At 35.2% G+C, this 22,676-nt stretch overlaps 1 protein-coding gene across 3 annotated transcripts in view; it reads left to right on the top strand.

Annotated features, from left to right (window-relative positions):
• LOC114025343 (solute carrier organic anion transporter family member 1B1-like) overlaps positions 1-22,676 on the top strand; it is an 87,335-nt gene that overhangs the window by 23,340 nt on the left and 41,319 nt on the right. For all 3 annotated transcript variants that reach the window (XM_027838761.1, XM_027838762.1, XM_027838763.1), the window contains 6 exons: positions 7,984-8,125; positions 12,055-12,187; positions 14,270-14,391; positions 14,627-14,773; positions 17,768-17,866; positions 21,061-21,306. In XM_027838761.1, the coding sequence (XP_027694562.1) occupies positions 7,984-8,125; positions 12,055-12,187; positions 14,270-14,391; positions 14,627-14,773; positions 17,768-17,866; positions 21,061-21,306 (889 nt within the window). The remainder of the gene's footprint in view (positions 1-7,983; positions 8,126-12,054; positions 12,188-14,269; positions 14,392-14,626; positions 14,774-17,767; positions 17,867-21,060; positions 21,307-22,676) is intronic.

Below are 22,676 nucleotides of genomic sequence, written 5' to 3'. Positions count from 1 at the left end.
AATCATGGGCAGCTGTGGCAGTTTCCAGACTTCTCAACTCCTGAATGCCAAAGAAAACTTAGAAGGTCAGTGGGAAAAGTCTGCGACTGGTGAGAGAGGAGCTAGGTCTCATCCACAAGTCTGGGGCAGCAGCTTTTTCCTGAGCTTCTGGCCCACAGACTGAGGGGGAATCAAGTGGCTGATCAGAGGGGGATTGCAGGGATCTCTTTGTGAGTGCTAAGGAATCTCTTGCTTTACCGGTGCTTGGATCTGGGTCACAGTTCTGAGGGGCGGTCCTGGGGTGAGAAGGAATGCAGGTGTGGTGGAGTTTGTTGTGGGGGTGGAGAGGAAACACCTCGCCCCTTGTCATAACACCTTGGAAAAACTGAAAATTTACAGGTCCCTAGAAGTATCTCTGAAAACAGCTATACAAATCCCCAAAGCATGGAACAGTACATTCTCCACATTGGAAGCAGACTCTTACCTTAGCAAAGAGTTTAAAACTCAAGTAATTGGCCGGGATCATGAATCAGCAGCGCAAAAAGAGTCAGACTATATTATCTTACTTTGGTGAAAAAGAAGATCAAAACACACAACCAGAAGAAGATAACAAAGTCAAAGCTCCTACATCCAAAGCCTCTAAGAAAAATATGAATCAGTCCCAGGACTTGGAAGAGCTCAAAAGGGATTTTTAAAAGCAAGTAAGAGAAGTAGAGGAAAAATTGGGAAGAGAAATGGGAGTGATGCAAGAAAATCATGATAAACAAGTCAACAGCTTGCTAAAGGAGACCCAAAAAATACTGAAGAAAATAATACCTTAAAAAATAGCCTAACCCAAATGGCAAAAGGGGTCCAAAAAGCCAATGAGGAGAAGAATGCCCTAAAAAGCAAAATTGGCCAAATGGAAAAAGAAGTCCAAAAGATTATTGAAGAAAATACTTCCTTAAAAATTAGAATAGAGCAATTGGAAGCTAGTGGCTTTATGAGAAATCAAGACACTGTAAAACAAATCCAAAAGAATGAAAAATTAGAAAACAATGTGAAATATCTCATTGGAAAAACAACTGACCTGGAAAATAGATCCAAGAGAGAGAATTTAAAAATTATTGAACTATCTGAAAACCATGATCAAAAAAAGAGCCTAGACATCATCTTTCAAGAAATTATCAAGGAAAACTGCAAGAATCACCTACCCAGCAAAACTGAGTATAATCCTGCAGGTAAAAAAATGGTTATTCAGTGAAATAGAGGGCTTTCATGCATTCTTGATGAAATGACCAGAGCTGAATAGAAAATTTGACTTTCAAATGCAAGACTCAAGTGGAACATGAAGAGGTAAACAGAAAAGAGAAATCATAAGAGACTTAGTAAGGTTGAACTGTTTACATTCCTGCATGTAAAGATGATATTTGTAACCCATGAAACCTTTGTCAGTATTAGGGTAATTGGAGGGAAAAAACTTTATGTATGTATACATAGATAGATAGATAGATAGATAGATAGATAGATAGATAGATAGATAGATAGGTAGATAGATAGATAGATAGAGGGCACAGGGTGAGTTGAAGATGAAGGGGTCATATCTGGAGAATAAAATTAAAGGATGAGAGAGGATTATACTAGGAGAAGGAAAAAGGGAGAGGTAGAATGGGGTAAATTATCTCACAAAAAACAGAAAAAAAAAGGTTCTTACAGTGGAGGGGAAATGGGGGAAGGTGAGAGGAAATGAGTGAATCTTATTCTCATAGGATTTGACTTAAGGAGGGAATAACATACACACTCATCTGGGTATGGAAATCTGTCTTACCCTATAGGAAAATAGGGGGGAAGGGGATAAGAGAGCAAGGGAATGATAGAGGAGGGCAGATTGGGAAAAGGGATAATCAGAAACAACTACTTCTGAGGAGGGACAGGGTCAAAAGAAAGAATAGAATAAATGGGGGGCAGGATAGGATTAAGGGAAATAGAGTTAGATTTTCACAGCATGTCTACTATGGAATGGTTTTGCATAACTGCACATGCATAACCTATATTTAGTTGCTTGCCTTTTCAATGAAGGTGGGTGGGGAGGAAGGAAGGGAAAAAATTTGGAACCCAAAGTTTTAAAAACACATGTTTAAAAAAAATGTTTTCACTTGCACCTGGGAAACAAGAAATACAGGAAATAGGGTACAGAAATCTATCCTGCCCTACAGGAAAATAGAAGGGAAAGGGGATAAGAGAATGGGGGGAGAGATAGAAGGGAAGGCAGACTAAGGGAAGGGGTATTCAGAATGCATGCCATCTTGGGGTGGGGGGAGGGGTGAGATGGGTTGAACATTTGGAACTCAAAATCTTGTGGAAGTAAATGTTGAAAACTAAAAATAAACAAATTTATTTTTTTAAAAAATTGTTTTGCTTCTGACCACTGCCTCCCTCAATCCTCCCTCTTTTATCCATCCCCCACCTTGCCCTCTTCCCCTCCTACTTCTCTGTAGGCTAAGGTATATTTCCATAACCAATTAAGTGTGTATGTTATTCCCTCTTTCAGCCAATTTTGATAGAGTAAGGTTCAAACATTGCCACCACCACCACCACCACCACCACCACCCACCTTCTGTAAGGCTCTGTAAAAGCTCTTTCACACTTCTTTTATGTCAAATAATTTGTCCCATTCTACCTCTCCCTTCCCCCTTCTCCAAGGGCATCCCTCTTTCTAATCCCTTCATTTTTTAAATATTATCCCATTATAGTCAACTCACACTCATGATCTCTGTCTATCTATAATACCATGTAATTTCTCTTTCCTATTTACCTTTTTATGCTTCTTTTGAGTCTTGTATTTGAAATTCAAATTTTCTATTTCATTAAATATCCCTTTTGTCCTCCCTGAAGGATTATACTCAGTTTTGCTGGGTAGTTCATTCTTGGTTGTAATCCTAGCTCTTTTGCCCTCTGGAATATCATATTCCAAGCACCCTGATCCTTTAATGTAGAAACTAACAAATCTTGTGTTATCCAGACCATGGCTCCATGATATTTGGATTGTTTCTTTCTACTTATTTGCAATACTTTCTCCTTGACCTGAGAGCTCTGGAATGTGGCTATTATGTTCCTGGGAGTTTTCATTTTGGGATTTCTTTCAGGAGGTGATAAGTGAATTCTTTCAATTTCTATTTCATCCTCTGGTTCTAGGATATCAGGGCATTTTTTCCTTGATAATTTTTTTTAAATATGATATCCAGATTCTTTTTTTGATCAAGGTTTTCAGGTAGTTTAATAATTTTTAAATTGTCTTTCTTGGATCTATTTTAGAAGGCAGTTGCTTTTCCAATGAAATATTTCATGTTTTCTACTATTTTTTCACTCTTTTGATTTTGTTTTATTGTTTCTTGACTTCTCATGGAGCTCCCACTTGCCAAATTCTAATTTTTAAGAAATCATTTTTTTCAGTGAGCTTTTATACCTCCTTCTTGATTTGGCAAATTTTACTTTTTAAGGAGTTATTTTCTTTGGTTATTTTTTGTGCCTCTTTTTCTATTTGACCACTTCTGGTTTTTAAGGAGTTTTCCCTGTTCAATGGGTTTTTGTGTCTTTTTCCATTTGGCCTATCCTGTTTTTAAGGTGCTGTTTTTTCAGTATTTTCATGCCTCCTTTATCAAGCTATTGCTTCTTTTTTCATGATGTTCTTGCATCACCCTCATTTCTTTTCCCTATTTTTTCTCTACCTCTCTTATTTGATTTTTAAAACCCTTTTTGAGCTCTTCTAGTAATTCTTTTTTTGGACCTGAGACCAATTTACATTTTTCTTTGGATGTGGCTTTATATATAGCTGCTCTGATTTTGTTAGTCTTCTTATGAATTTGTGTTTTGATCTTCCCTATCACCATAGTAACTTTCTATGGTCAGGTTCTTTTTGTTTGCTCATTTTTCCAGCCCATTTCTTGACTTTTAACTTTATGTTAAAGTCAGGCTTTACCTTCAGGGTAAAAGGAAGACTGTCCCAAGCTTCAGATTTTTAGTATTGCTGTTTTTGGAGCTTGTTCTTGGGCTTTGTAAGTTTTCATTTCTTCCAAGGTGATTTGATCTAAGAGGTGTGGTCATTGTTCTCCTGGTCTGTACTCTTGTCTCTGGGGGACCACAAGCACTCTTTTCTTCCCTGGAACTGTAGCCAGGGTCCTGCCCCTGCTAGTGCTCCTCCTCACCCTGGGACTACAACCTGGAATGACAAGGCAACAGAGTCCTTCTCCCAGGGCCAGCAAAGAGAGTACTGTAATCTTCTAACTAGTTCTCTGACACCCTTATTATCTATGCACTGAGAGCTCTGGAAGCTACCACCTTCACAGATTCAGTGGCCCCCAAGACCTGGTGTTGGCTTGCCAAGGCAGGGCCTACACTGTGCATAGCCTGCCTATGCTCAACTGTACTCCATTCTCACTCTAGTAAGACAGACTTTTCCTACTGACCTTATAAGTTGTCTTGGGCTGGAAAATTGTTTCACCTCATCCTTTTGTTGGTTCTGATGCTACAAAATTCATTTTGAGGTATTATTTTAACATTACTTGGAGGGTAATTTGGGAGAGCTCGGGTGAGTCCCTGCCTTTACTCTGCCATCATGGCTCTGCCTCAAGTTGTTGATTTTAGATAAGCATTTTTGATCACATTAAGGAAAATTCTCTTAATTATTATCTTTCTTAATATTTTTAACTTACATAAATGTTATTTCTTGGACACCTTTGCTTCACCTGTTAGTAAAATCATGTTTTTTCTTATTTTTTATTATTATGCTAATTGTTTTTTAATGTTAAATAATTCTTGTATTCCTGATATGAAACCAACTTATTAATGGTTGATATTTTTGCAAATATTGTAGTTTTCCAGGATTTTATTTAATAAATTTTAGTTTAAAATGAATATTCATCATTACTATTGATCTAAAGTTCTCTTTCTTTGCTATATCATTTCATTTGGAAGGGGAGGCATTGGTACCATATTTGTTTTAAAGAAAATATAGATTATAGGTTGATCTCATTTCCTATTTTTGAAAGATTTGTTTAATACTCTGATAATTTGCTCTTTGAATATTTAAAAGAATTTATTTGTACATCCTCATGGTCCAGGAGAGGTTTCACACCTCCCATAGAAATTTAATATATAACTGACTTAATTTATCTTTCCTATATGTGGTTGATAAGGTTAATTATGGAATTTTATCTTCTTGTAAATAATCATCTATTTAATTTGTTTTCACTTATGTTCATATGGACTGGAAATTTTCATGACTTCCTCTTGATTTCTTTTGAATTGTCCTTGTTAAGTTTGACTTCTGTAATTTTTTGTCTCTTTTTAAATCAAATTAGCTAACCACTTATCAATAATATCTCCTTTTTCTTTAAAAAAAAGTTCCTTTTCCATTAGCGTAATTATTTGTAATTTTAATTTTCCATACACTTATCTAACTTTGATTTTCCAAATATCTTATTTTATACTTGTTTTAAGACTCTTAATTTTCTTTTAAATTTTTAATTGTCTTATCAATAAATCAATCCTCTGATCTTTATTAATATGTGTTCCGGGATATAAATTTTTATTTCTACAAGTCAATTTAGCACAAATCTCTAAATTTTGGTAAAATGTCTCATTATGATTTTTCTAGTTAATAGACAATTGTTTCTTAGTTTTCACCAAGAAAGACATACGGAATATTCAAGGAGGACCAGCACATCTGGTGTGAGGGCTTTTAGAACCCTCTCCAGGGCTGTTTATCTACCTTTGGAATCTACCTGTCACTCGACTCTCACCTGTGGCTCCAAGAAGTTATAGCATGTGCAGTGGCCATACTTCAATAAACCATCATAGCAGATGGGTTAAACCAGGTTTAGGGTAACCAACAGGACCCAAACCCATCAGTGAGTGGGGGGGGAGGTGTCTACCCCAAGGCTGTGAAGACTTTCCCCAGCAAAATGGGTGGATGAGAACAATTTGTTCCAATGGTCATGAAGGCAGCTGAAGCAGGCACCTTGGAGCACTTAGAACTAGGTCAGACACTGAAGACACCAAGATCATCCACTGCATCTTGGGCCATTGACAGTCATCTTGACTTTTGTCCTGCCACTGGACTTCTATGATCTTAGAAAAAAGAATGAAACTGACTGACAAATTTATGTAACTCTGCCTCACTTAAATCCAATTCATGCATGAGTCAAGATATCACCCTCTGATGTCATTAGTCCTCTTCAAAAAATGAAGGACAAACAACAATTACTTGCCCAAATCCCAATCTATATGACTTGATCTTTTACTACTATTTCCTATAGAAGGTGAAACTTTAGCTGGAACTTGAACAAAGCCAGGGAAACTGAGGACAAGGAAAGCAAAAAGGTGAAAAATGAAGGGAGAGTATTCCAGGCATGGTAGACAGCCAGCAAAAATACTCAGAATTGGGAAATGAAGTGTCTTGGTCAATGAATACCAAGGAGATCAGTGTCACTGAACCAAAGAGTATATTGGGAGAAATGGAGTGTAAGATATAAAAAAAAAACTGGAAAAGTTGGAAGGGCAAGTTATGAAGCACCATAAATGTTAAAGAGAAGATTTTATGTTTGATCTTGAAGGTAATAGGGAAACTCTGAGATTATTGAGAAAAATAGGGACATGATCAGACCTGCATTAGTGAAGGATCACTTTGGCAGCAGAGCAGAGGGTGAAGTAGAAGCAGGAAAGTATAAGATGCATTGTGGAGAATAGGAGGCATGTCAAAAGTGCTGAACACTTTCTGAAGAAAAAAAAAACTTCTTACCTTTTTCTCCTGCTCCAGTGAAATATCACACTATTTCTTTCTCCTTTCATAGGATATGAGGATTTAGAACTGAAAGGTGACTTAGGGATCATCTAGGTATTGAAACTTTTATTTTACAGATAAGGAAAATGAGGAATAGATAAGGAAAGTGACTTACTACTGCAGGTCATATAATAAGTATTAAGTAATAGAACAGAAAAATGAACTCAAGTTCTCTGACTCCAATTTACAAATGATTTTACAAGAATGATCTTTAAAATTCTTTGTGGTTCTAATGTTCTATAATACCATGAACCCTCATTATCTTTCTTTTTCTAGTCATCTTCTAGGTTGAATTTCATCTCTGGTTGTTATTATCTGCATGACTTAATACTTTGCCTATGCCTTAGATTCTTCATTTGCAGAATGAGGTAGCTGAACCTGTTGGCCTCTCAAATCCCTTACAGTTCTCTGTCTCTTATCCTCAATTGTATTTTTCTTCTCATCCAAGGACCCCAAAATCTCTTGAATAAGCCAATACTTGGGCATTTCTTAAGCTCTTTTACCTACTCCTCTGTCAGGGAAATATGATTATAGTTATTACACACACAATCTGTGGTCCTTCAGACAGGGAAACACAAAGGACATATGTTGAATGACACTGAGAGAGTTCCCTCAGTGTCCACATCTGGTTTTCACATTGAAGTGTAACCTTTTGCAGCTCCCCTGACAAACTTTCCCTGAATAAAGCCTGTTTGCCTCTTGCCTCTTTGTTAAATATGTGATTAGGACTACTTATTATCTTTAAGCCAACATAGCTGGTTCTCTCCCCTTCAATTGTGAGCTTCAGTTAATACATTGGATGTTGGGAAGAAAATATTGCTTATTTCCACAGCTGCCTTAGGCCATCTAATGATGGATTTATGAATTAGTCATTAATTGGTTTTAAAATGTCATCACCCTGGCAACTCTGCCTACTGAAGTTGTGAAACCTGAGCAAAAGGAGTCCTTTACTGACATGCTGGTGGTAAGGTTAACATTCTTTTATTGGGATCTTATTCTAAGGTTGAAAATTATGGGAAAGATAAATGTAACATTTATGAAATTTAAGCACACTTTTGAGAATCAAAATAAATGCCATATTCTGAGAGAAGTAAAGGTTGTCTTAAGTTCATATATGTGAATACAGAAACACATCTGCCATTTTATTCAACCATGTTTTCTTTTCCATTTTGTCCCTTGAACAGATGTTCATGATAGCCCTGTCATTCAGTTGGATTTGCAAAGCACTTGCAGCAGTTGTTATGAAAGCTTCCATCACTCAGATAGAAAGAAGATTTGGCATGACATCATCTGAAGCTGGTTTAATTGATGGAAGCTTTGAAATAGGTAATTTTATTTCATTAAAATCACTATTACCTAGTCCAGGGGTGGGGAACCTGTGGCCTTGAGGCCACATGTAGCCTTCTAGGTCCTTGGGTGCAGACTTTTGACTCAGTCCAAATTTCAGAACAAATCTTTTCATTAAGAAGATTTGTTCTCTGAAGTTTGGATTCAGTCAAAGGGCCACACTTGAAAACCTAGAGGTTTGGCCTTGAGTTGGCAGGTTCTCTACCCCTGCCCTAGTCTCAAGTCTTGGGAAGAAAAACAACTTTGCAGTTTTGACCTCTAACGAATTAATTGCTGTCTAGTTTCATAGTGAGTCTTTGACATTGTTATATCTGTGTCTCTGTGTCTCTGTCCCTCTCCTTTCCTCTCTCCATCTCTGTCTCTGTCTGTCTGTCTCTGTCTGTCTCTTCCAAAATTTCTGCCATCAAATATACATAGCATTCCACTTATTAACAACAAATTACAAAACCTCTTTATTGTATCCCATTGCCACCCTCTATTTATTTCTCTTTTTCTTTGCTGACAGACTTCTGAAATAAACTTTGAAAATGTTAAAGTGGTAGTGAGATAAAAATTGCTGTTTTAATAATTATAACCATACAAAATTGGATTAGGTTGCCTCAGGAGATAATTGATCTCTTCCTCACTGGATATCTTCAAAGGATAGCCTATGTAAAATATATGGTAGAGAGAATTCTTATTCAGGTTGGAAAGGAAATGTTAGTCTCTTCCAAATCTGTGGTTCTAAATCAGCTATAAAATCTCTATTTTTTTTCTTATTCTCTCAACATCAGATGGCACAGGGAATACCCCAGCTTCTCATTGTCCAACTAATTGCTCAGCCACAAATATCAGTGCATAGAGAGTCTCTCTTTGAAACCTCTCTCTCTCTCTCTCTCTCTCTCTCTCTCTCTCTCTCTCTCTCTCTCTCTCTCTTTCTATTAACCTTTATTGCTACATCAGCTAGGTCTCTCTGTGAATGATCTCACCTTATGTTTCTGTTAGTAATCAAATTCTTATTCTTTGTCTGTAATCAGGCAAACTATATTTATCACAAAATCATAGACCAATGTAGCTAAATGGTGCCATAGAAAGTGTACTGAACCTGGAATTAGGAAGGTCTGCGTTTAAACCTGGCCTCACTCTTACCAGCAATATGACCCTGGGCAAAGTACTTAACTTTTGTTGGTCTTAATTTCCTCATCTGTAAAATGGAGACAATTATAGCACCTACCTTCTAGGATGGTTGTAAGAATAAAATGAGGTATTTATAAAGTGCTTTGCAAACCTTGAAACACTATACAAGCTATTATTAATTATTATTTCCCCAGTTATTAAACTAAAAGTTCTTTAATTCTTCATATTCAGATCACTGAAGCAGATTATATTTTCCAAGCACTCTAATGTTTTTTCTACTACTTGCCATATAAAAATGAGCAACTATCTCAAAACTCTGAGTCAAACATAACTCACTACCTTTATCCACTAGAACTTGTAAGTAGACCTATCCTCCATAGGATTGTCAAGGTAGATTTAACTCAACAATTGCTCTTCACAGAATCAGATTTAAACCTCTGCCAAGTGAGAGTCCCTTACATATATATTCATACTGTTTAACTTTTGTCATATATTTGGCATTGCTGAGAAGTTAACTCATTCCTAAAACATAACTAGTTGTATGGTAGGGTGACTATGTCACTGGTGATCAAGAGATCTAGGTTCTAGTCAAGTTTTTGCCAAGAAGAAGTTCTGTGACTTCAAGTAGTATTTAACCTCTGTTGAGTTTCTTCATCTATAAAATAGAGTGGTTAGACTAGATGATATGTGAAGTGACTTCCAGCTCCAGAATTCTAGGAATTTATAATACCCTGGTTTTCTTCCTGTCTCCCTAACAATATTTTTATGGTCTACTTCATTTCTTTCCCCTGTATTTTAACTACAGGTTTTCCTCTTCAGTTCTTTACTATTCTACCTTCATTAGAAAACTTACTTATTCCAAAAGGCTTTAGATATTGACTGCTTCACAAATCTTGATAACATTTGATTTCCATGTCCATATTACAATCACCACCTGTACATCTCTATTTCAGTGTCTCATTCTACCTGAAACTCAAAATGTTTAATCAAAAACTCATACACTAAATGTAAATTTCTCAACAAAATCAGTTATTCATTCTTCTTCCTATATTTCCTATTTCTGTCAGTGATACATTGATGATACAATAGAATGTGAGCTTCTCAAGGTTCAGAATAAAACTGCTGTGTGAATTATTTGGAACAAGGTAAATTAACTTCTTGTCTTACAAAATAAATCTTTAAAAGTTTTCTTATATCTTTTAAAAAAAGTTTTAGCATGCAATATGCTCTACCTTTTTATTAATCACTTATTTTTCATGATTTGGTTTTGTGATTGTATCATATATTCTTAAATTCTTCATCAGAAAACTATACTTTTATTATATTAGATATCAGGCATACTTTTGATAAACAGTCCATTTTTCTAAACCTGGTCTTGATTATAGCTCATAGTTTTTCAAATGAGTATAAATCATATGAATTCCTAGTCCATTGAAAACTGTTTATTTACAATCTCTTAGATAAATATTGTAACCTTACATGATGTGTGACATGGTGAAAAGTCATGTTGCAGTATTCCATTTCCATTTGGGCATCTCTGTGATTTTTTTTAAACAATTCTACTTCTCAGTAAACCAACATACTTATTAGAATCCATCATTTTCTTAATAGGGATAAAGACTCCAGGAACATTGGATACAAAAAAGATACCTAATATGTGTGTGTGTGTGTGTGTGTGTGTGTGTGTGTGTATGTTTCACAGTATGATGACTATGCTCAGATTTTAAGCTTCCTTGAACTTCTGAAGATATTTTTATTTGTATAGCCATGAATACAAATGTGAGTTTAACTGGGAGAAATTACTTTCCTTATTGCAATATTCAGTACCCCAATATTCAGTACCTTTGTAATTCCTGATCTGTAATTAGCATTTTTTCTTCATGGCAATGGTTAAAAGCTTTTTTTGTCCTTTTAAAATTTTTCTTCTGGTTATTTTTCTTACTTCAAGGAAACTATTCTACCCTGTAAAGGAGTTAGCAATAGCTTCAATAGCTATCAGATTCCTTGAAAGGATTTGTTTGTATTCTAAAGATTAAATGAGCTCTTTCAATAGATTGTCCCATTTGGGCATTTTTTTTTTCATCTCAACTACACTTTCCTTCTACTTTGGTGCTACTAATCCTGTGGATTTTTCTGTAATAAACTTACCAAGTATATTAGTCTATCCTTAGACATGAGCTAGATGTTGTTTTGGAATAGCTTGCTCATTCCCAGTCAGCTAAATCATTTGGTCATCATGAATAACATGTCATGTTCGTTATCATCCTTTTCATGAGCCTTTGCTGGTTTTCTTTCCTCGTTTCTCTCCAAATAAAACCTATTATACTTTCAAGACTCAGCTTAAGTTTAACCTCCTCCATGAATACTTCTTAATTATCTTTCCCTTATTTGGATTCTATTGTACTATTATTATTTTACTTAGGACCACACAATTAACCAAGTTTTCCATTTCATATATGTTCATTTGGTGTTCTCAGATTCTAAGTTTCTTGAGAACAGAAATGATACTTTTTGGGTGGGGTAAGCAATGGGGTTAAGTGACTTGCCCAGGGTAACACAGCTAGTAAGTGTTATGTGTCTGAGGCAGGATTTGAACTTAGGTCCTCCTGAATCCAGGACTGGTGCTCTATCCACTGGGCCACCTACCTGCCCCAGCAGAAATGATACATTTAATACTTAATTTTTCATTCCCCCTGTAGCTGCCAAATACAATGGCCTCACATAAGAAGTGATCAAGTCATACTGTACTTGGAGAATTAAATTATAATGAAATGCATTTTTTCTTCTTCTAGGCAATTTACTGGTGATAACGCTGGTAAGTCATTTTGGAGCCAAATCACACATTCCACGGATAATTGGAACTGGGTGTTTAATTATGGGAATTGGAAGTATTTTAACTGCATCACCTCACTTCTTCATGGAACAGTAAGTATTTAACAATTGTTGTTATTGTTGTTCAGTTGTTTCAATCATGTCTGACTTTACATGACCCCATTTGTGGTTTTCTTGGAAAAGATGCTGGAGTGGTTTGTCATTTCCTTCTCCAGTTCATTTTACTGCCCTAAGTATTAAGCAATAATCATTTTTAAATATAGCAGAATGCCAAATCTTCAGACTTGTTACAAAACAATTTCTCTCTCAGAAAGTTCTCTAAGTTTATGAAAATATGGGGTAAACTTTCCTCATACATTAGTATAGATGACAGCTATTTTTACATCCTATTTAGGGTCATGAACAACAACTGAAAAGGTTTGAGAAATGACAGGAAAGTGAATGAAAACTTATAAATTTTCATTTAATATACATTTCATGTCTGTTTTTATGGATTCCATAGAAACCAGTAGAATTTAGCTTTTGAGTAAGGAGAAAAAGCATTAGTTGAGGAATTTAATTGGCAATTAACCAAATGAATATTTCACTTGTATAAGAAAGAAAGGGCAACATGGATGAGGTAATTGGATAATCTCTAAGATTACTGCCATCTCTAACATTCTATGTGTGAAATTAACAGAAACATGTGTGGTAACAGTTTCACATTTTCTTCAATGTAGATTTTGGGGAATGCTTTTAAATGAAGAATTACAATAGGTAGAGATTACTGTACCTTATGAAGCCTTAGTGAGTGAGATACCACAATTTGAAAAATATTCTCCTATTGGCAAAACATATATTTCCTTAGCAAAGGGAATTAGTGGCTCTGTAAGTCAATCAATTACTCAATCAACCACAACTATTTATCAAAGAAAATTACAGTGTCTGTCTTTAAAGACTATAGGACATGGTTTCAAAGTATGCACATGTAGATGTATGCATGAATACATGTGTACATAAACACACAAACAAATATGTGTATGGTTAGAGAGAGAGAGAGAGAGAGAGAGAGAGTGAGAGAGAGAGAGAGAGAGAGAGATCTTACCCTGGGTGAAACGTTCAGTCAAAAGTTGTCTTGAATTAAAGAGAATTGGGTATTGTTTTAGAGGAGGTAGTTATGACATTGCCAAAATCAGGATAAACCTGTTACTCTGCTTCAGGATTTCAAGGACCAGAAATAATCAGTATAAATATAACATTTGTTGATAGCAGACTTAGTTCTATAAGAAAAGCATAAGATGTGTACACACCACCAACTCACTGCCATCCCAGCTTCTCTCATAGACCCTAATTGTGGGAAGAGAAGTCAAACATATGTTTGTTAAATGAAGAGAATTGGTTGAATTCAAGCAACTAGTGCCTTACTCTCTCACTTCACTATTACTTTATATATAGTTTGTGTATATTTTTGTATACTTAGTTGTATATGTTGCCTCCCCTAACAGAATGTAAAATGCTTGAGGACATGAATTGTTTCATTTTTACTCTGTGTTCCCTGTACCTGACATATAGTAGGCATTAATAAATGTGTTGGTTAACTGAGTCAAATATTCATTAATCACTCTAGCTGACACTCTGAATGCCTCTTTCCCTCAACTCTTGGGCAGAAGGCATTATGTCTAATTGACCTACATCATGTAAAGCAAATTGTACTTGTGTACTTGTGTTGGGTACTTTTCCTTTACTTTCTATGGTTTTCCATCTTCTGATTATTTGTGGAATCCAGCTAGGACAACTGTTTTGCTCCCCTGATGCTAAATGACTATGATTTGCCTTTCTGATCAGTTTAATGCATAGATTAATAACTAACATATTCCTATAATAAGCAATGAGGATCCACATCTTTGGCCCCATCTTCATATACGCCAAATGGAATATGCATATGCACACACAAACACAACAGAAATGAAACTTCCCCTTCGTGGTATTTAAGGATTTCTTTTAGTCTTTGGTTGCTGGTTCTACTTGGGAAAGATCATATTGTTATTCCTGGAAGGCATTCCTAAAGCATTATTATCCACCATTATTCATTTGAAAATAGTGCATTATAAAATTGGTCAATAGGATGATGGCATATAAAATAGGAATAACTTATTTGGCAATGCTTTCTTTAATATTTCAATTATATTATTATAGTTACAAGTATGACTCAACATTAAATGGTAAGCCCCTTGAGAACTCAACAGCCATCTACACTCCTTGCTCAACTGATCTCAATTCAACTAGCAATAACAAATCATCTGTACTATTAGAGTCAGGTAAGCATGAATGATCATTAATACAAAAGAAAATATTTAAGAAAATGTTTCAAGGATAGATGTATTTCTTTCTCCCCAGGTAAATTATTTAGTTGACTATGAAAAATATATCTGACAACTAATTGGACTAATAAAATTAAGGTCAAATTAAAGATATATAAACATGTTCAGGTAGAACAATAACATAGGTGCATAAATATATTATACTAACAAACCAAACTTCTTATGTTCAAAGGTTGCAAAAATGAATCTGCTTTACCCATGTGGATATACGTGCTGATGGGAAACATGTTACGTGGGATTGGGGAAAGTCCAATTACACCCCTGGGAATCACATACATTGATAATTTTGCTAATGAAGGACATTCTGCTTTTTACATAGGTAATGTACATTTGTGATCCTTGGCCACATTGAATCCTTTGACTCTATTCCTGTCTTCCAGGGGCAGATGACTCTGTGATTAGCTCACTTCAGTCTCACCTTGGAAAAGACTCATCTTACTCTAATCCCTAAAGCCTGATCCCTAAAAATATCACATGAAAACTTTTGTAGAGAATAGTGAGAAATATTTGTATGATTTTACTACCAAACAAGATGAAGAAACATTTAGGTGGTTAAAATAAGAAGAACAAAATTGTAAGAGGTATAATTATCAATTTTTTTCCTATATGCACAACTGGAAAAAAAGCATATTCTTTTTTAATCCTACCTCACCTTCTTCCCTGACCCATCTTCTTGTTTTATCTCAGTTCAGCAAGCTCATCTAATATGGGCTGGACATTGAGTATAGTCTTGAGTTTTTAACTGATAGAGATTCAGTTTGATTGGGCTGATAGCCTTTCTCCAACTGTAGATATGGCTATGAAGTCCCAAGACTAAAGGAGAAAACTTTAAATCTCCTTCATCTTGCCTTTCTTTCCCCTGCTCTTCCTAGCTAAAGACTTTTGTCCTTGGCCTTTGGCTTATAAGGAACTTAAAGCCAACTTTTTATCCTTTGTTTCTATAATCTAGATACAACCCTAAGGAAATTGTAACATTGACCCTAGCTCCCTAGATGAAAAAGACCTCCCATGTTAAGGAACTAAGCTTCAACCTTCTTGCCCAAACTTCTGACAGTCATCTTCCAGCATCTCCTAGAACTTTGATGACAAATGCAGGATCTCACCCTCAACTTGACATTTATTAAAGCATACCCTTACACAGTTTGTTTATAGATGGCTCTGCCCATTGAGAACTAATTGTCTCTGCTATTTACTGTTGTAAACTTGTCCCTGAACTCACTACTTCCTAAAGACTATGTGACCCAAGACATGAGATGAATATAGTGTCCTCATGATTGAAATGGCCTTTTAATATACCCTCCCATGTCTTTTTCATCTCTTGTGTTCACATCATCATCCAGAGACTAAATAACACAAGCATATTCTTCCACCAGTAAGTGGGTTGGGAGAGTTATAATTGTAGAATTAGAATGTGTAGCTGTAATCACTGTTTCAAATATGTTCTGCCTTGATTACCCTTATAATAATATTCCATCAATATGTTCTTTTGATGAAAAAGGAATTATTTTTAAATAATATTTTATTTTCTCCCAAATACATTTAAAATCAATTTTAACATTTTTTAAAGTTTTGAGTCCTAAATTCTACCCTTCTTCCCTGCCCCTCCTTGAGATGTTAAGCTATCTGATATAGGTTATACATGTGCAGTCATGTAAAACATTTCCATATTAGTCATTTTGTAAAAGAATACTGGAAGGAAGGAAGGAAAGAAGGAAGGAAGGAAGGAAAGAAGGAAGGAAGGAAGGCAAGAAGGAAGGAAGGAAGGAAGGAAGGAAGGAAGGAAGGAAGGAAGGAAGGAAGGAAGGAAGGAAGGAAGGAAGGAAGGGAGGGGGAGAAAAAGAATGAAGAAAGAAAGAAGAAAGGAGGGAAGGAAGGAAGGAAGGAAAGAAGAAAGGAAAGAAGAAAGGAAGGAAGGACAGAAGGAAGGGAGGGAGGGAGAAAAAGAATGAAGAAAGAAGGAAGGAAGGAAAGAAGGAAGGAAGAAAGGAAGGAAGGAAGAAAAAGTATGCTTCAGTCTGTATTAATATGTTATCAGTTCTTTTTCTGAAAGCAGATAACATTTTTCATCATGAGTCCTTTGAGATTGTTTTGGATCATTATATTGCTGAGAATAACTAAGTCATTCCCAGTTCTTCATCCCACAATACTGCTGTTACCATGTATAATATTCTCCTGCTCATTTCATTCTATATCAGTTCACATAAGTCTTCTGAAATTATCCCTCTCATCATTTCTTATAGCCCAATAATATTCCATTACAATCATATACCATAACATGTTAACCCTTCCCCATTTGATAGGTATTCCTTCAATTTAAAATTCTTAACCACTAGAAAAAGAGCTACTATAAATATTTTTGTACAAATATAGGTTCTTTTTCCTTTTTATTTTATCTTTTAGGGATACAGACCTAGTGGTATTGCTGGATCAAAGGGTATACACAGTGTATAGCCCTTTGGACATAATACTGAATTGCTCTCCAGAATAGTTGGATCAATTCCCACCTCCACCAATGGTGCATTAGTATCCCAGTTTTCTTACACCCCCTGCAACATTTATCATTTTTCTTTTCTGTCATATTAGCCAAATTGATATGTGTGAAATGTTGCCTCAGAGTTGTTTTAATGTACATGTCTCTACACAATAGTGATTTAGGACATTTTTTTCTTATCACTATAGCTAGCTTTGATTTCTTTGTCTGAAAACTCCTGTTCATATCCTTTGATCACTTATCAATTGGGAAATGATTTGTATTCCTATAAATATGACTCTGTTCTGTATATATTTGAGAAGAAAGCCTTTATCAGAGATGCTTGCTGTAAATTTTTCCCCCAGTTTTCTGCTTTCCTTCTAATTTTGGTTGCATTGGTTTTGTTTGTGTAAAACTTTTTTTTAACTTCACAGAATTAAAATTACCCATCTTACATTTTGTGATGCTCTCTATATCTTGTTTGGTCCTAAATTTTTCTCTTACCCATAGGTCTGACAGGTAAACTATTCCATGCTTTCCTAATTTGCTTATGGTTTCACCCTTTATGTCTACATCATGTGCCCATTTTGAACTTATTTTGGTATACAATGTGAAATGTTGATCTATACCTAATTTCTGCCATACTGTTTTGCAGTTTTCCCACAGTTTTTGGCAAATAATGAGTTTCTGTCCCCCCTCCAAAAAAAGGAATTGTTTTAAAGACAGCTATTTCTTCAGTGGATGATCATATCATGTTTTGTTTACAAAAAGAATTAATGTGTTAATGACACAGTGAAATCATGTTTTTTTGATAATGATTTAATTATTTTGTAATGTTTTCAGGCATTTTGCATTCATTGGCAGTGATTGGCCTAGCAACAGGTTTTCTTCTGGCATCATTATGTATAAAACTGTATGTGGACATTGGATATGTAGACCTAAGTAAGTACAAGATCAAACCAATATTTGTAGAATTTTATTCATTGTTCATCATTATTCTGAGGAATTTATTTTCTCATCCCATCTAACAGTATTGTGATATAGAATATTATATTTTTCCTATTTTACAAATTGGTAAACCATGACAATCAGGAACAAGAATATGTTTGGTGTTGTTTATATAATTCTAACAAAACCAATTGAAATTAACACATTCCAATAATCATTTGAATGCTTTTTATATGTGATCCAATAACTAATTTGGACAATTTCTCCTATCCTAAATCCAACAGGCATTTGTTGGAATAAACCATTCTTTTGAAAGAATGCTATATGAAAGTAAAAATCAATATAAAGTTATTAATTTGGCATTTGACAAGATGCCCTGAATATTGCACTTCACTTGGAAGTAGTTTGAACAATTTCACCTTATGCAAACTGAAAGATGTGTCCACATTGGGAAACTAAAACTGTTTTGATAATTTTTATCACTTAATACACTTTCTGTGTTTTTTCTGGTTAACTAATGTCTGGATCTGAATAATTGGATCTGATACATTTGTATTTCTTATTTTTAGAGTTACTGTGGAGAATAGCCTCCATAGGTCAAAGGAAAACACAGGAGACATCTCCAAAGTGCTATATAGCTAGAATTATTTGTATATCTGCTCCTTCTGGGACTCTTTATGTAACCACTTCATTCATAATGATCTGTAGCAAAATTTCTATTTATCCTGTGTAGTGATCACTCCTGACCAACTCCTCATGCTCAGGATTGACAGCCAGAATCCTTTGAGCAGAACCTCCCTCCCAAAGGTCACAGTCTAGGCTTTCCTTGTAGAGAGGTTCCATGGGGTGCCTCTGCATAACAACCTTAGGAAGGTTGCTTTTGAGACTGAGTTCCCTAGATCACTGTTAAAAACAGCTGAATATAAAATCTTAGACAAGTATAAGCTTGTTGATGAACATTCCCCTGTGTCTGCTGACTTCAGGATAGCAGAACTCAAAAATTTCCCATGGATAGTTGGATTCACCCCCAAAAAATTTATTTTCTATTTCAAAAGCCATTTAGCTTGTTTTTTTGTTACTCTATAAACAAATACACCACCCCTCAAAAATTTATCACCAACCACTGTTCAAGTTGTTTTAGCTATAGGTTAAGACAAATTGTTCATTAGTGATTAAGTTGATCAAAGATCCAGATCACCTGATTTCTAACTCCAAGCTCATTCAATTAAATTCATTAAATTCAACAAATATTCTTAAGCAACTACTGTGTACAGAATACTAAACAATGGGGAAGATACAAAGATGAATTAAAATATTGGCCCTTCATGGATACTATAATGTAGCTGCTACAAAAATAATTAGCTGATGACTATTTTTCTGTGAAGCTGGTCCTTGGAAAGCAGCAAAATAGTCCTTCAACTTCACTGGAAGATTTTTAGCTTGGTAGAATCTATCAGAGGTTTCATGGCCATTAAGAGTTCTTTGTCACAATAATAAGTAAGTGAAGCAAAACTGAACATGTCTGCCTGCCATAAGGTGAGCCAATCTTCAAATTGGTATGGTATGGTATCAAGTTGGCATTCCAGAGCCAATTAGTGTCCTTCATAATCCCGATTCTTCCCTAGTTCCTGATACAAGGTTAAACATATAACATGATGGATAATAATCTATTGATGATCATTATATTTAAGAAATTTTGCTTCACTTTCTACCCTGGTGGGAAAAAAGAGCATTTAACTGTGGACTGAAAAATACCCCAACACCTACCATTATGTATATCAACTTGGGTAAGTCAGCCACTGAGTTTCAGTTTCCTCTAAGACCTAGGGAGTTGAACTAGATGATCTCTAGGGTCCTCTGTGGCTCTGAAATTCTTATGATTGCTCCAGTGTTATTAGCAAAAAATCTTATCTCTATAAATAATTTAATTCTAGGTAAATAAATCCAATAGTGTTTGTTATTGTTCAGTCATTTCAATCATGTCCAGCTCTTCATGATCTCATTTAGGGTTTCTTAGTAAAAATCTAGAGTGGTTTGTCATCTCCTTCTCCAGCTCATTTTTCAGATGAGGAACTGAAGAAAACAGGGTTAAGTGAATTGCCAGTGTCAGATAAATAGTAAGTGTCAGAGGCTAGATTTGAATTCAGGAAGATGAGTATTCTATCCACTGACATTCTAACCACTTTGCCACCTAGCTATAAACCTGAAAGAGAAAAGCAATGTAGTAAGCTGAGCCTAATTCATTCTAGTCATCTCTTCATTAAGGTTATTAAGGATGAACTAGTTAGTCATTCAACACTTAACAAAAGTAAGTTTACTTAGCCAGAAAATAGAAAGAATATTCAATGAAAATAAGATAGCACATAGCCTGGGTAAACATGGGTTCCCTTCACCTACTTGAAGAAATGTATCTGATTGGCAGGGCTGGATAAAGTGACCCACTGGGCCTTGAGACATCTGCAAAGTCTAAAGGGTATTGGCTCCATATAGCTAGGTCTTTTATGTCCTGAAGTAGTCAGGAAGCCACATTTGTTTAGGCAAAAGGCATCTGGAAATTGCATCAATGAAGATATGACTTGAGCCTTAGCCCCCTGGGTTAATCAAGTCTTAAGAATAACTTTCTTGTCTTCTAGTCTTCAAATTTACTATGCCACACTACATTTCTGAAGAAGTATGTCAATGTGTTATTATTTAATTAGTTAGATTATATTTTAGAGGTATATTTCATTTTGAAGAATGTATAATTCTATGCCATTATTTGGGATTTATACAACTCCACTTGGAATTAACTGTTTAGCCTCACACAATCCTGAACCTCAAACAGTTGAAGACAGGATCTGGGCCTTATTTCATCTTTGTTAATTTGTTACCGTAGCACAGTCTTCAGAACATACCAGGTACTCAATACATGTTTGCTGCACTGTATCTTATTGAATTGAATCTAATGAATAGAATTATTCATTTCTTTTCCCATATAGTTTTGATATATGAAGTTTTACTAGAATTAATATTTTTCATTGATTTAATTGCATTTTGTATTATTATTCACATGAATTTTTCTTATTTGATTGAGTTTTCTCATTAGATAAAGATAAATGGGATTATTTAAATTTCAGTGAAAGAAAATGGTAACAATTCTTAAAATGACATGTTTGCATTGTGAATTTTTAAAAATTATTTTGTTATAGGTACTATAACAATAAAGCCAATTGATTCCCGTTGGGTTGGTGCTTGGTGGCTTGGCTTTCTCATAGTGGGAATCCTTAGTATTGCTGCTGGTATACCATTCTTTTTCATTCCTAAGAGTCTGGAGAAACCAACAAACAAAAGGAAAATCTCTGCATCTTTGGATATATCTAGTACCAAAGAAAATAGAAGCCGGAGGACAAATTGTAAAAATCCGGTGCAAACAAAGGAGTCTAAAAATTTGACAGGTGAATATTTAACATTTAGAACTAACTTTTATTTGTCTATGCAAATTAATGAAAGCAAATTGGTGTCCATGTGTATGTGATAGGAGGGAGGAAAGAAGGAAAATTTGAATTTTCACTGAATGGTAGGATAGTTGTTTTTTTTTCATCTCTCACATTAAAAGTGCAATCCACAGAGAGAAAGAGAGAAAATGCAATCTTAGAGCTGAAAGTAAGTTAAAGATCATCTAGTACAACCTTTTTATTTAACAAATGAGAAAACTGAGACCCAAATTAAATGGTTTCTCCAAAGGCATACAGAATTAGTGATAAAGCCAGGACTAAAACCCACATCTTCTTATGCTAGAGTAAATTGAACAAAATTTCAGAGAAATTTTATCTCACAGTCAACAATTTTCTTTCGATGCTAATAAGAGATTTACCCTGTGTCCTCTAGTATGTGCAGAAATAAATATTTTGTGTCAATTTGTTAAAGCCAAGACAGACATTTTTTGTTTAATATGTGTAAAGAATATTATCTATTCATTGGATCATAGGATTTAGAGTGGAAAGATCATCTAGTCCTGCCCCATAATTTTGTAGTTTAGAAAACTAGGGATCCAAAGAATAAAATAACTTGCCCAAGGTGACATATAGCATTTGGATTCAAACTCAGGTCCTCTGACTCCCAATCTAAGGACAATGATAACATGTTCCTGGTTACAATTTGGCTTAATTTTAACCTCTAATTTTTCTGACCATAGTCTGGGGTAGAATTAGACACAGACAAAGTTCATTTAGTTACATCATCATTCTTTTCCCCACTAATTCCCCCAAACATCAATAGCTTTAAAAAAATAGTTCCCATACTCTTTGTACTATGTTCCAATTATAATGGTCCAATGTATTGCCCCACTCCTCCTACTTCTTTCCCTCATCTTCCCCCCAACACACACACACACACACACACACACACAGACACACACACACACACACGTACACTGGACAACTGTATTCTTTGCCAAGGATTTTGTGCTGTTACACCTTGTCTGCAAAAGGAACTAAAGACATCTGGCTGTTCATTGACATAAGAGTGGGTGAACATAGGACAATGAATCATTCTATAATAGGTATAATTGGTCCATAATATATTTCCAATCATAAAAAGTGAAAAAAGTATATTACCATGGAAATATATAGCTCCAAAATAAGAAGAATTGGTTGTATGTTGGGCACAAGAAATAACACATGAAAAGCCAAAATGCTGCACTAAGATCCATAAAACAGAAAATGAACCAAAGACAAACCAGCAATACATTGGCTGGATCTTTTTGGGAGTTGCTATAGAACAACATGGCCAGAAGCTCACAGAATGAGAAAGCCCCTCCAATCCA

This window comes from Vombatus ursinus, unplaced genomic scaffold (genome assembly GCF_900497805.2).
Source record: "Vombatus ursinus unplaced genomic scaffold, bare-nosed wombat genome assembly UNPS02014830.1, whole genome shotgun sequence".
Classification (NCBI taxonomy): domain Eukaryota; kingdom Metazoa; phylum Chordata; class Mammalia; order Diprotodontia; family Vombatidae; genus Vombatus; species Vombatus ursinus.
Note: the sequence above shows the minus strand (reverse complement) of the source record. Positions and strands in the feature narration are given on the sequence as shown.